Genomic DNA, 12,611 nt, shown 5'->3' on the forward strand with positions numbered 1-12,611 from the left:
AGGTTACCTCGATGAAAGCTGCCACTTCCTGCAGAACCAGGTTCCACTCCAGCTGGTCCTCCGTGTTGAAGCGCTGGGTGTAGTCTTCGATCTCCTCCGATAACTCCTGCAAAAGGATCAAAGTCAGAACCCCAGACCAGAACCACAGACCGGGTCGCACTCTGACACCATCAGCATCCAGACCTTCACCAGAACTTTGACTAGGTCCATCTTGTTGAGCAGTAAACACACGACGATGTAGCGAGCGTAGTAGCGGAGCTTCTTCACCACCAGTTCAGGCCTGTTAAAGACAGTCCATCAGAGCTACAGCACACGGCGCCGCGGACCGGACCGGACCGGGCCGGGCCTGACCTGTCCTCCTTGTTGACCTGGTAGTAGTAGGAGCGCTGGCGGATGGCCGAGTAGAAGGAGAAGGCTTCGTTCAGGTAGCTGGTCTCTGAGGTCCGGAGGCTGCAGGAGAAACATCAACACGTTCCGTCTACATCTGGTCTGCTAATGCGCTAACAGCTAGGCTATGTCTTCATTTAGCACCTTGCTAAGTTTGAAATCATTTAGCGCACTCAGCTTCCCCAAGTTTAATTCAACCTGCTGATTTACTGGAACATGAAATGATGCAGAAATCACATTTGGTTTGTGAGGGTTGGAGTTTTTCCAGGCCAGCTGTGCTGTGAACTCAGTTAGCGCTTTAGCATTAGCTTCCACTAACTGCTGTGTTGGAGAACTGCTTTACAGGTAGCGTAGCTAGCTTTGTCCAGTTGACTTCTAATGGTTAAACTGGAGCTACTGGTGGTAAAGGGGTCCGACCCCGGATTCTCCCAACCCGTTTCTGATCGGAGGTTCTGGACCAAAAGCCCTCCAGACTCACTAGTAGTGGTAGTAGAGCTGTCCGATCTTGGAGGCCACCTCTCCGATCTGCCATCTCTTCAGGCCGTACCTGGTATCCAGAACCTGCCTGAAGACACAGAATCAAACCCGTCAGGCCGCGTCCAGACGCTCGGTTGGCCGAGCCTCAGCAGGTGAGACGGGACTCACCTGTGCTGCTGCTGGAACTTCCACAGCTTGGTGTAAACGTCGAAGGTCCGGCCGAAGTACGACTGCCACTGCTTGTGTCCGTACTGAGGAAGATCTCTGCAGCCGGGAGGAAGAGGAGAAGCGACAAGATCTGAGTCTGAGATAATCTGGACAGACGATGATGAATATGCAGATTTTGGATGGGAGCGGTCCGATGTTCCACGTGAGGAACCACAGAGGCAGGAGGATCGTAGGATCATCACAAGAGAATATCTTAGAACTCGGAATGTTCTAAGATATTCATCAGGAGAAAATCGGGTCAAAAACTGTTAAACTGTGTCATGTGACCTGCTGGCCATCTGCAGAGACATCGACACGCAGAGACCGGTCCGCGCTGATAGGAAGGTCGGGGACCAGTGATGTAGGGAATGATTTAGGGAATGATTTAGGGAACGCTGCAGGGAACGCTGAAGGAACGCTGCAGGGAACGCTGAAGGAACACTGCAGGGAATGATTTAGGGAACGCTGTAGGGAACGCTGCAGGGAACGATTTAGGGAACGCTGCAGGGAACGGTGTAGGGAATGATTTAGGGAACGCTGCAGGGAATGATTTAGGGAACGCTGCAGGGAACGGTGTAGGGAATGATTTAGGGAACGCTGTAGGGAACGCTGTAGGGAACGCTGTAGGGAATGATTTAGGGAACGCTGTAGGGAACGCTGTAGGGAATGATTTAGGGAACGCTGTAGGGAACGCTGTAGGGAACGCTGTAGGGAACGCTGCAGCATCCTCAGGCGGTTCTTTTGGAGGAGACGACGTTCTGCTGCCGGGATTCAGATCGGAGCGTCTCTCTCCACTCAGAGGAATCCTACTCCACGTTCCACTGCGGCTCATCAATGTTTCTGCTCAGCTCCCTGGAGCCTCAGGTCTGGACTTTAACTAGGCCATTGTTTCCCCTGTTGTGGGTCGGTGGTTCTGTTGGTGACCCAGTTTGGCCCGAACCCCAGAGGGACTCCAGCGTCTCACTGGGGACACGCTGGAGTCCAGAGGACTCAGGAGGACTCACAGAGCTTTCAGTGTCCTGACCTCTGACCTCTGACCTGCACAACAGTTCACCTTCAGCAGTAAGAAAGTTAACAGAGTTTAGAGTTTTGACTTCCCAGGTGGATAAAAACTAATTATGAATTTGGTTTGTAGCTCAGATTTGATCTCCAGGATTCATCCTCAGTATTTCAGAAAGTTTCTCTGTGAAGGAAACATTTAGAATGAATTATTATAAACTGAATTATTCTGTGGATAAAGAAACATCCATTCTGCATTCGGTCCAGATTGTTGAACTAAAACTGAACTAAAACTGAAACTAAAACTGAACGTCACTTTGATTATTAGGTTATTATTATCTTTTACTTTTATTGTCAGGTAAAGAGGAAACCTGAGGAGAGGCAGCTTGCTGAGGTTCTGTGGTTCTGGATGGTTCTGGATGGTTCTGGATGGTTCTGTCTGGTTCTGGATGGTTCTGGATGGTTCTGGATGGTTCTGGGTGGTTCTGGATGGTTCTGGGTGGTTCTGTCTGGTTCTGGATGGTTCTGGATGGTTCTGGGTGGTTCTGGGTGAATGGGTCGGCTCGGCTAACCGCTAACTTATTCCCACACCAGAACCAGAAGCTTCTCCTTCAGGACTTTTACTGGGATCATTGAGCCGGACCCGGTGGAGACCCGACGGTTCCCCAGAACCTCGGCGGCGTCCTGCAGGAGCCAATCAGGAGCCGGGATGCTGGACGTACCTGAGCCCATTGAACAGCTGCTTGGATTTATCCAGCAGGTAGCAGAAGTCGGTGACGGTTTTCCGTTCTCCTAGAGGAATGTCGTCCTCAGTCTCAGCTCCAGTCATGACGTTTCACACCTGAGAACCCAACAGAACCAGAAATAAATGAAGAGTCAGAGTTAAGATCTGATCCAATCAACTCAGATGATGATTTACATCCTGACTTTATTCACCAAAACCAAACCAAACATCTGCTGTTTTACTTATTTCATGTTTTATTAACTAGAGTTTTATTCCTCCTGAATATTAATTCATTTATCTAATTATGAGAACAAACATCTTAAATAAAGGAGCAGTGATGGACTTCATCTCCTTTTACCGATTTTATTGCCTTTATATTGTTTTATTATTAATTATCTCACATTTTGTTTCTTTTTCATTTCAGAATTTATTTTCTAAATATTTTAATAGTTTGATTCTTCAGATTTTTTTCCATATTTAATAAAAACTTTCAATGTTTCTTTATTGATCTCAACATGAAAACTTTGTCCAAGCAAAAGAATAAAAGATGATCAAATAAAGAAAATGAATATTAAAAATAAACACTGAACCGGACAGTAACTGTGATGTCATAAGCAGAAGCAGGTCAGATGTTAACCTGCCGTCGGGTTTTCAGGTGTCCTAGTTAAATCACGTGGCGACCGTTTTTAGGCCGACCCAGATTCCCTCCCATCAGGCCCGGCGGGCGGCGGCCACGATTAGCTCCTGCTGCCGAGGCGACCGACTGGACCAGAACTTTACAACGGTTCTGATGTCGCTCTAACGAGACCGGATCAGCAGAACCAGAACCAGCAGTTACTAATAGATCCATCTGGACCCGTTTTGGTTTCTGTCAGACTGAAACCAGACGGCTGGACCTCATGAAGCTCGAGGCGACAGTGGACAGGAACATTCTGGTCCCAGTGGACAAACTGGAGGATCTGAGGACGACTTTCATGTTGGACGGAGAAATGATGAAAAATATTCAATATTTTTAATCTTCAGTTCTTGTGTTTAGTTTATGACCATGTTTTACATAAATCCACATGAAAATGATTTTAATCATTTTTTCAAGTTTGTTTTAGAGTTTGTTATATTGGAAAACTAAAACTATCAACTATTTCATATAATGAATAAATAACCAGGCTGCACAGTGGTGCAGTTGGTAGAGCTGCTGCCTTGCAGCAAGAAGGTCCTGGGTTCGATTCCCGGCCCGGGGTCTTTCTGCATGGAGTTCACATGTTCTCCCTGTGCATGGTGGGTTCTCTCCGGGTTCTCCGGCTTCCTCCCACAGTCCAAAAACATGACTGTCAGGTTAATTGGTTTCTCTAAATTCTCTCTAGGTGTGAGTGTGTGTGAATGGTTGTGTGTCTCTGTGTTGCCCTGCGACAGACTGGTGACCTGTCCAGGGTGACCCCGTGACCCCGCCTCTCGCCCAGAACATAGCTGGAGAGGAACCAGCAACCCTCCTGACCCCATTAGAGTGAACAGAAAATGGATGGATGGAAATAAATAACCAAACTAGACCTGAAAGAAATGCCTCAAAAATAAAACCTAGGATTTTTTTGCAGGTTAAAATTCAATTATAATCGATTTTTGTTTTCTAGAAATGACAGAAAATATTTTCCAGCTTTTATTTCAATCACCTCCAAATAACCACAAGCTGGAAAACAAGATGGCGGCTGCCAGCATCCCTGGAACCATGGAAACCAAGGAGTCTGTTTTATATGTAAAACTTTGATGAATCTGAATATTGGATTAATCCCCAGCGTCTGTCACAACCCAACCGGACCAGACGGGGCGGCGCCATCAGGCAGAACATCAGCCTCTGGAGCGGGACTACCGGACCCCCAGTTCTCCCAGTTCTCCCAGTACTCCCAATTCCACCAGGCTGCCAGTCTACTGGTTCTGTCCCAGTTCTCCATCTGACCCTGAAGAGCCAGAGCAGCGTCTGGATCCTTCAACATGTCAGGATGAATCTCATCCAGTCCGGTGCCACTGGGAGGACGAGGCTTGACCTTGAGCTGACCTTGAGCTGACCTTTCCCCCAGTCCTCCCACCCTGCCTGTCCAACATCCTGGGACAAAATCTTCCTCACATCATAAATAACAGTTTCCATATTTTACAGTGAGTCATAAATGATACTGAATACCATGTAGCATAGCTATGCTAACGCTAGCATAGTGCTAATGTTAGCATAGCTAGTCCTAGATATGCTAGCATGTGACATTATATTCTGAAACAGCGATGATACAGGATGTAGCATATTAAGGCTGAAACTATTAATCCAATCAATTATTAAAATAATCATCAACTAATTTAGTAAACGATTAATCATTGATCAGTTAGTTTATAGTATAAAAACTCTAAAAAAGTCAAATTTGTAAAATAATAATTTCACAAATTTGTAAATGAGCCAAAAATGTACAAATAATAGAAACATTTAGCATTAAAGATCAAATCATTTTATTCAGTTTTATTGTCACTTGGTTCTGTGAAATAAATAAATATCTGATTCATCACCTTGTGCATCCAGTTATTAATCAGTTAATCCATAAATAATCATCAGATCATCTGGATGAATGTGTTACTATAAATGATCAAACGTTCACTGTTGTTGTTTGTTGATTTTCTTAATTAAAACTGAATTCAATTATTTTGTTCTCAGTATTTATAATATTGTATAAAAAGATTTACATAAAAATCTGCAGATTGTGCTGATATTTTATCAGACTAACTAAAACAATCTGCAGAATCTACACAGTGTGGTTCTATAAATGACTCTAGAACTGCTAGCTCTGTTCTACAGTCCCATCAACCACAGTCAGAGGCTTCTGAAGATGCACTGCGACACAGACAGCTACAGGAGCTTCTCCATCCCTACAGATACAACCATCTAAGATGAGAGTCACTACAGATCCAGCAGGTCAATAAACTCTGAATTCATTAAAGTGGATATAAAGAAACAAACATCTTGACGTCTAAATTAATCTACAGTGAAAACAGATCCATTAAAATACAAAATAATGTTTAGAAAACCTTTCATCTAATCACAAAACTCAGAAAAGGAGCATTTTAATCTTTTCTGCATGAGGACCAACCTGAACGTGTCAGTAATAAAAACTCAACTTCCTGAGGAAAAACCAGGCTGGACTCTGAGAGGCTCCATACGTCACCATGACGTCAGTATCAGTCCGATCACTAATCAATCAGTATCAACAGATGGCGTTTATGAGGTGATGCTGCACGGCATTATGGGATGTTTGGCTGACGACGAAACTGTAAATATATGAACTATCGGTAATAATAATCAACCATAACAGCGGTATTAATATCGGATATCAGTTTCGGCCCAACATCGGAACATCCCAGCTGATTACAGATTCTTTACAACAGTTTAAACTTTATTCTCCGGAGGTTCAATTCCTGCCGCGTTTTTACTTTTGTTTCCTTCCTGAGTTTTTTTGTCAAAAGATGATAAAGGCAAAAGAAAAGAATTACTTGAAAATTATTTAGATCATTTTAGCAAGATGAAAATTTGACAAACACAGTAAAAAAAAATTTCTCTTTTTTTGCATTGTGTATTTACTTTAGGGTTAAAGGTCATCATCACATGACATCGTTTGCAGACTGCATGAAAATTCTCACACACTTTGAAAGCTTTAAAGATTTTTTATGTCTTTTAAATAATTCTCTCATTTTGCAAAGTGAAAGTTGTTCCGCTGATGGAGAATCAGATTAATTCAAACTGTTCCCGTCAGGATGCGGAACATTCCGGAGGGGAAATGTTGGTGAATCCAGAGGTTTGCTGGGATCTAAACCGGCCTGGGAGTCAGAACATCTGGAGCCGAGCAACACCGAGCGGCCGCTCGGGCCGGTTCCCTCTCACCTCTGCAGCCGAAGATGAGGATGAGGATGGTGGTGAAGAACCGCGGAGATGCTCCTTGTCTCGGATGCGGGCAGAAAAGCTCCGAGCAGCTCCGTGTGAGAAGCCCGGACTCACTAACATCCCACTGGGTCGCAGATCCCGGCCGGACCGCCTGGAGCCACCGGCAGCGCGGAGCCACAGGAGCTGTCTGTCACCGCCGAGAGAGAGGCTCTGGGAGCGGGGCAGGAATCCGGAGGACGGCCGCTGCTCTGCGGCTCCGCTGCTAGCTGCTTCCGGGTCAAACCCTCCACAATAAGAGCCTCACACACAAAGGTTCTCATCGACGCCGAACCTTAAGGAACCAGCCGATCTTAAAACTCAGCTTCAATAAAAACATAAATGCTGGAATGTAATCAAAAAGCGTTATTAATTTTAGTCATTCAGTTCATTACGCGTGTTCTTTTGGACCCATTGGTTTGGTTCTGGTCGTTAGACTCCATGAAGATTAATAACAGTGGAAAGTAACGGGAACCCCAATAAATAAATAAAGTCCAGTCAGGTGGAACCAGAATCAAAGTGACAAAACACAAAAATATTCATAAGACCATTTCTACAATTGCATAAAATATGCTCAAGATAATCAAACTTCAGATTTTACAAATTACACAGATGAGCCTATATTAAAAAACACGATTTAATATAAAACTTTAGTGCTAATTTAAGAAAGTGTGCTTTTTAAATGTTGTTTTGAGGTAATTTATTTCATCTTTGAATTGCTTTGTAGAAAACAGATTTTTATTTAAAATTTGTCTTGAGTATCTGGTAAAATTATATTTCTGTTCTAAACCTTTTCCGAAAATGATTCAGGTTTAGGTTTTCATCAGCTGGAGGCTCTGAATCTTCTGAATGAACACAAAAACTCTTGAAATAAATCCATCTGTCTAAATAAAACTATACAGAGTTCATCATAAATATATGAGACTTTTAAATCGTCATAAATTATAAATCTATAAGAAAACACAAAACCCAGATGATGTTTTTCTGATGTTCATCCTGGTCAGAATAATCTAGAACTGAATCTGTGATGTCTGAGTGGTTCTGGGTTTAGGTCAGAAAAACTACATAAAACCCACAGAGGTTCTAAAGTGACCAGAACCGGGTCGGACTTGAAGCATAAAGAGGAACCTGTGAGAAAACCTTCAAGAAATAAAGTAAAAATTACTTTTATTCTCAGCATCAGTAATGTTGATTAATAAACCAGAAGGTGAAGCTCTAGAAAATATAATTCACACTTTTTACTCTTCTAGTTTATGTGACGTTCATGTTTGATGAGGGTAAAAAATGTAACTTCGTTTTACTTCGACTTATTTCAAGGAATCTGGAAAAGATGAAAATATGAGTTGATTACAAAAAGTGACTTTTTAAAAAATTTAGAAACAAAGAAAAAGATATATATATATATATATTTTTTTTTTTTACTGTAGTCTGGAGGGATTTTAGTGGACCGAACTGGACCAGAACCGGTACTCAGCGTCTCCACCGACAGAGAACTGAACAGTTTTCTGCCTAGTAACCAAACTGCCAGAACCCACATTTTCCCGCTCCCTGGAAATGGCGGGAATTACCATAGCAACCAGACTCACCATCTTGTCTTCAGCCCTCCAGCAGCAGAAACATGAAGACTGACAGAAATTCCATCAGTTTAGTTTTTCTGCTAAAATTTTCTATTTTATTTTTCAAATCGTTGAAGAAAATCAACTGATATGTTTTAAGCTTTTGTAAAACATAAAGAGTGTTTGGTGTCTGAACCGTTCTGCCACCATCAAACCAACTACGACTCAGAACTGTGAATTGGTTTTTATTCAAATTACAAGACGGTAAACAGCTGGAATGGGTTTCAGCTCCAGCAGCTTGGAGAGCAGAGAAACAGACATAATGCCACAGATGATCAGAGACGCACCGACTGGTCCACAGATGAGAGGATTTCACTGGATCTGGAGATCAGGCACTGAAACTCAACTTATCATGGTCTGTAAACGCAGCAGAGGCCAGGATTTATCTGACAGTCTACAGACAGAAACAGGAAGTTTCCATCGGTGCATCTCTGCTGATGAATCAGGACTCATCAGGAGGAACCAGTTCATCCCAGTTCAGACAGAGGAGAATGAAAACAGTGTGCATGATACTCAAGATGAATAAATTAAAGTTAAAATGTTTAAGGCAGAATGTAGCAGGATGGGCTCAGAGGCTGGTTCCGTCACGTCGGGTCTGAGGTGGAAACATGGCGCTACTTCATGAGACCAATGAGGGTCACCCTCTGGCCTCCGGCGTCTCCGCCTGCCTCAACCCGGGAGCCGAGGGGTCGGCGCCCCTCTGAAGCAGAGAGCGTCCAGGCTCCGCCCCTACAGGAAGTAGGGCGTGGTTGTCCGGGGAGGAATGACGCGCTCAGAGTCCGGCACGGCGCGGAACAGCTTGGGCTCCCGCCGGCTGACGTCCTTGAAGACCATGATGGAGGCGATGTTCCCGCAGCGGTAGCAGTAGTTGGGCGCCGACCACACCGTTACCAGCTTCTCGTCGAACATGAACTTGTAGCCCTCGTGCACCAGCTGGTGAGCGCGGCAGATCAGCTTCAGGTTGTTGATGTGAACGAACTGAAACAGAGGGAACGTGGGTCAGCAGCAGGCGGGGGAGGGGCGGGTTCTACGGGTCGGAGCGGTTACCTCGTTGGTGACCTTGGAGCCGAACAGCCAGCCGGCGCCGCGGGGGCTGATGGCCCAGGTGTCCACGTCCTCCGGGTCGGACCACACCAGGTCGCAGAACGCCCCCTTGTGGGGAATCTCCTGGTTCCGCTCGATGGTCCGGATCTGGTCCAGAGTCTTGATGTCGGGCGAAAGTCCGCCGTGGACGCAGAGGATCTGCTCATCTATCAACTGGACCGGACAGAGCAGAGGTCAGCTTCACACAACCAAACCTGACGGAGGCTAACGGACCAAAACCTGAAACAACCGACACCTCTGAGCCGGAACCGGTTCTGACCCGGTTAGATAATCTATCAGTCACCTTCTGCAGCAGTTAATCCAGAAATTAATCACCAGATCAGATAGAAAATCCTTCATTTATCACTTCAGCCAAAACATGAACATCAAGCATCAGAGCTGGGATTCAAATCTGGAGCTGAAACAGGAAGTAATGCGTCAGAAACAGGAAGTGAAAAACTAAAGAGAAAATCAGACAGTCGGAGCTGCTGCTGATCGTCTCCATTTATCAAATTGTTTTTTCTCATTTTTCTCCTAATTTCAGCAGAATATAATCATATTTAACGGGTCTGCTCCAGATTTAACCTTTCATTGATAATCCATCTGTTAATCTGGATTATTAACTCAGATTATTATTAGAACCTGATTATTGAGTCAATCTGAGTTAACTGGCTCAGCTGCTGTTTGCTTTGGCGCCACCAGAGGGCGCTGTTGTGCATTATTGACGGTAAAACATTCAGTGGATGTGACATTAAGGTCTGCATTGTTTAGCTAACCGACTGGGTTGCTAACGGCAACGCCAGCCCAGGGTTGAGGGTTCAACTCCTGAATCAAAACTCCTGCAACACCATCAACCCTCCACTATGTCACATCGGGTCAGCTGGTCTCAGCCCCATCAGAACCAGTAACAGCAGCCAGCTGGACCAGACCAGACCGGACCGGACCGGGTCGGCAGAACCTCCAGAGAAACAGAGGACGGACTCACAGCGGCCACCGTCAGCATGTCGAACACCTTGGTGCAGTACCGCCAGGCGTTGGCGTTCCCATACTTGGTCTGACATTCATCTGAAACAGACAAAAACCGGATCAGAACCAGAACACAGATGGAGTCAGGAGAAGTCCAGGGTGGCGGGTCAGTACCGTAGAACCCGTAGACCTGCGTGATCTGTCTGCTCTCATGGTTTCCTCTCAGCAGCGTGATGCGATCGGGCCACTTGGCCTTCAGAGCCAGCAGGTAGGTGAACGTCTCCAGACTGTAATAACCCCGGTCCACAAAGTCTCCCTGCAGAGAGACGGGAGGAGAACCAGATCAGAACCCGGTCAGAACCGGATCAGAAGCAGGAAACATGCAGCGTTAGCTCCTCGTTTACCAGCAGGTCTCACCATGAAGACGTAGTTTGTGTCTGGAACCTGACCTCCGGTCCTGAACAGCTCACACAGGTCATAAAACTGGAACAGAAACGGGAAACGCATGAGAGGCTGGTGGACGTTAATGGCGGTTGATGGCGGTCCCACTCACCTGACCGTGAATATCTCCACAGACGGTGACCGGAGTGGCTACAGGCTGAACGTTGGACTCCTCCAGCAGCAGATCACAAACATAGTCACATAATCTCTGCAACACAAACAGGAAAACATTCTGGATTATAATCTGGAGCTCCAGCAGCTTCAGGTCTGGATCAGGGAACGTAGATCTAAAGATCTAGATCAGTCCATCTTTCAGCTCTGACTTATCTACGCTCAAGAGAACGTCAAGAGTTCAGTCGATCATCTCTGATCACTTCCTGTCAGACCTCAGATTATTCCAGATCATCAGCCCAGAGCTTCAGCCTGGTATCAGATTAGAAACTTGTCCTACTTTAAGATGGCTCAGATTTTATGTTCTAGAAACAAAATGATGTCTGGAAACATGACAAACTACCGGTCCGGACCGGAGAACCGAACAGAACTGGACCGTTTCAGAACCTGTGTGATGGTAGTTTTGTAAACTTCCGGTGAAAGCAGCTGGTTCTGTTATTGTTTTGTCTGTCGTATATTTTTGGCTCCGTGATGAACCAGAACCAGCTGAACCAGGTCAGTTTAACCCGCTGCAGGAGAGCCTCTGAGCGGCTTCCTCTCTCAGCTGTCCCCCCCCTTTGGTTCTTTTTATTTCCAGCTGACATGTTGTTATCAGAGTAAAGCAGATGGTTGATCGGTTCTGACCCAGATTACCAGAACATTACGTCCCTCTGACCCAGATCACCAGAACAAACTCTTCCTTCATAAACTTAGCCGCTAGCTCCATTAGCTTCCAGCGCTCCAGAAACTCAGCATAAACTCAAAACTCACCTTTAAGTCGTTCTCTGGTAAATATTTGCAGTGTTTCGCTATTTCTACGTATCTGTCGAGGTCTAAAGGAGCCATAATTAAAATTAAGTTTTAAAATCTGAAAATAAAAACGGCTAAAGGCGATTAGCCTTCCTGCTAACCAGTTCCGCTTCTCCTTCCACCTCGGATTCTTCTTCTTCTGTAGCGGAGCGCAGCTGGTAGGACCACAGCATGACCGCCACCTAGTGGTTCAGAGAAGATAATACCTGCACATTAGTTTCAGGAGCTGCGACAGACTGAGACATTTCGGCCTCTTGCCCGAAATGTCTCCCTGGAAATGGGCACCAGCACCTCCCGACCCCACTGGGGACAAGAGTGTAAGAAAATGGATGGATAGTTTCAGGAGAACATCAGGATAGCAACACTTAAACAACAGTGAGTCTTAGTCAAAGCACGACCACTTTTCTGGCTCCATGAGATTCTTCCAGTCGCAACCTGCTGATGCCCTCTGACCTCTGCGACCACTTCTTGTTTGAAGCCTCATCATGATGCGGCTCTGTTGCTCAGCTGTTAGCAGGATGAGGAGAGGACTGTTAAACTGTTAGCGGCGACCTTATAACCATTTAATGAAATCACAATAATCAGGTTTATAAAATCAGTAGTGGAAAGAAAAACACTCATAATTATGAAAAACGAAAGTATAATGAAATCAGGACAAAAATTAGGAAAAATTGGGATTTAAATGATAACGTTAATTTATTTGTAATCAGAAAAAAGAGGTTATAAAACCAGAATGTTTCAGGTATTGTGGTTTCACCATCGCCTTCCAGTCAGTGCTGCCCCCTGGTGGCTGTTCCAGATGCTCCAG

General features: G+C 45.1%; 2 protein-coding genes across 3 annotated transcripts in view; both read right to left on the reverse strand.

The window, feature by feature from the left end:
* scai (suppressor of cancer cell invasion) overlaps positions 1 to 7,037 on the reverse strand; it is a 15,960-nt gene extending 8,923 nt beyond the window's left edge. For both annotated transcript variants that reach the window (XM_044096439.1, XM_044096438.1), the window contains exons 1-7: positions 6,702 to 7,037; positions 2,793 to 2,911; positions 1,033 to 1,128; positions 866 to 952; positions 352 to 450; positions 184 to 280; positions 8 to 106 (exon numbers count right to left, since the gene is read on the reverse strand). In XM_044096439.1, the coding sequence (XP_043952374.1) occupies positions 8 to 106; positions 184 to 280; positions 352 to 450; positions 866 to 952; positions 1,033 to 1,128; positions 2,793 to 2,899 (585 nt within the window). In that variant the 5' untranslated portion in view covers positions 2,900 to 2,911; positions 6,702 to 7,037. The remainder of the gene's footprint in view (positions 1 to 7; positions 107 to 183; positions 281 to 351; positions 451 to 865; positions 953 to 1,032; positions 1,129 to 2,792; positions 2,912 to 6,701) is intronic.
* Positions 7,038 to 8,525: 1,488 nt separating this feature from the next.
* On the reverse strand, positions 8,526 to 12,050 carry ppp6c (protein phosphatase 6, catalytic subunit). The gene is made up of 7 exons (XM_044096443.1): positions 11,765 to 12,050; positions 10,956 to 11,051; positions 10,820 to 10,885; positions 10,577 to 10,718; positions 10,422 to 10,501; positions 9,401 to 9,610; positions 8,526 to 9,331 (listed from the first exon to the last, which is right to left on the reverse strand). Exons 1-7 carry the CDS (start codon positions 11,837 to 11,839, stop codon positions 9,083 to 9,085), a joined length of 918 nt encoding a protein of 305 aa, XP_043952378.1. The 5' UTR covers positions 11,840 to 12,050; the 3' UTR covers positions 8,526 to 9,082.
* Between the last annotated feature and the right edge of the window lie 561 nt (positions 12,051 to 12,611).

The sequence above is a fragment of the Gambusia affinis genome, linkage group LG17, assembly GCF_019740435.1.
Source record: "Gambusia affinis linkage group LG17, SWU_Gaff_1.0, whole genome shotgun sequence".
NCBI lineage: Eukaryota > Metazoa > Chordata > Actinopteri > Cyprinodontiformes > Poeciliidae > Gambusia > Gambusia affinis.

What these genes read in the sequence shown, in the direction of transcription:
- ppp6c (XM_044096443.1), bottom strand. Translation starts at nt 11,839, where the DNA reads ATGGCTCCTTTAGACCTCGACAGATACGTAGAAATAGCGAAACACTGC. An exon ending in TACCAGAGAACGACTTAAAG is followed by an intron (nt 11,052 to 11,764) that starts GTGAGTTTTGAG and finishes TTTGTGTTGCAG; the next exon opens with AGATTATGTGACTATGTTTG. An exon ending in ACATGCTGACGGTGGCCGCT is followed by an intron (nt 9,611 to 10,421) that starts GTGAGTCCGTCC and finishes TGTCCGGTCCAG; the next exon opens with TTGATAGATGAGCAGATCCT.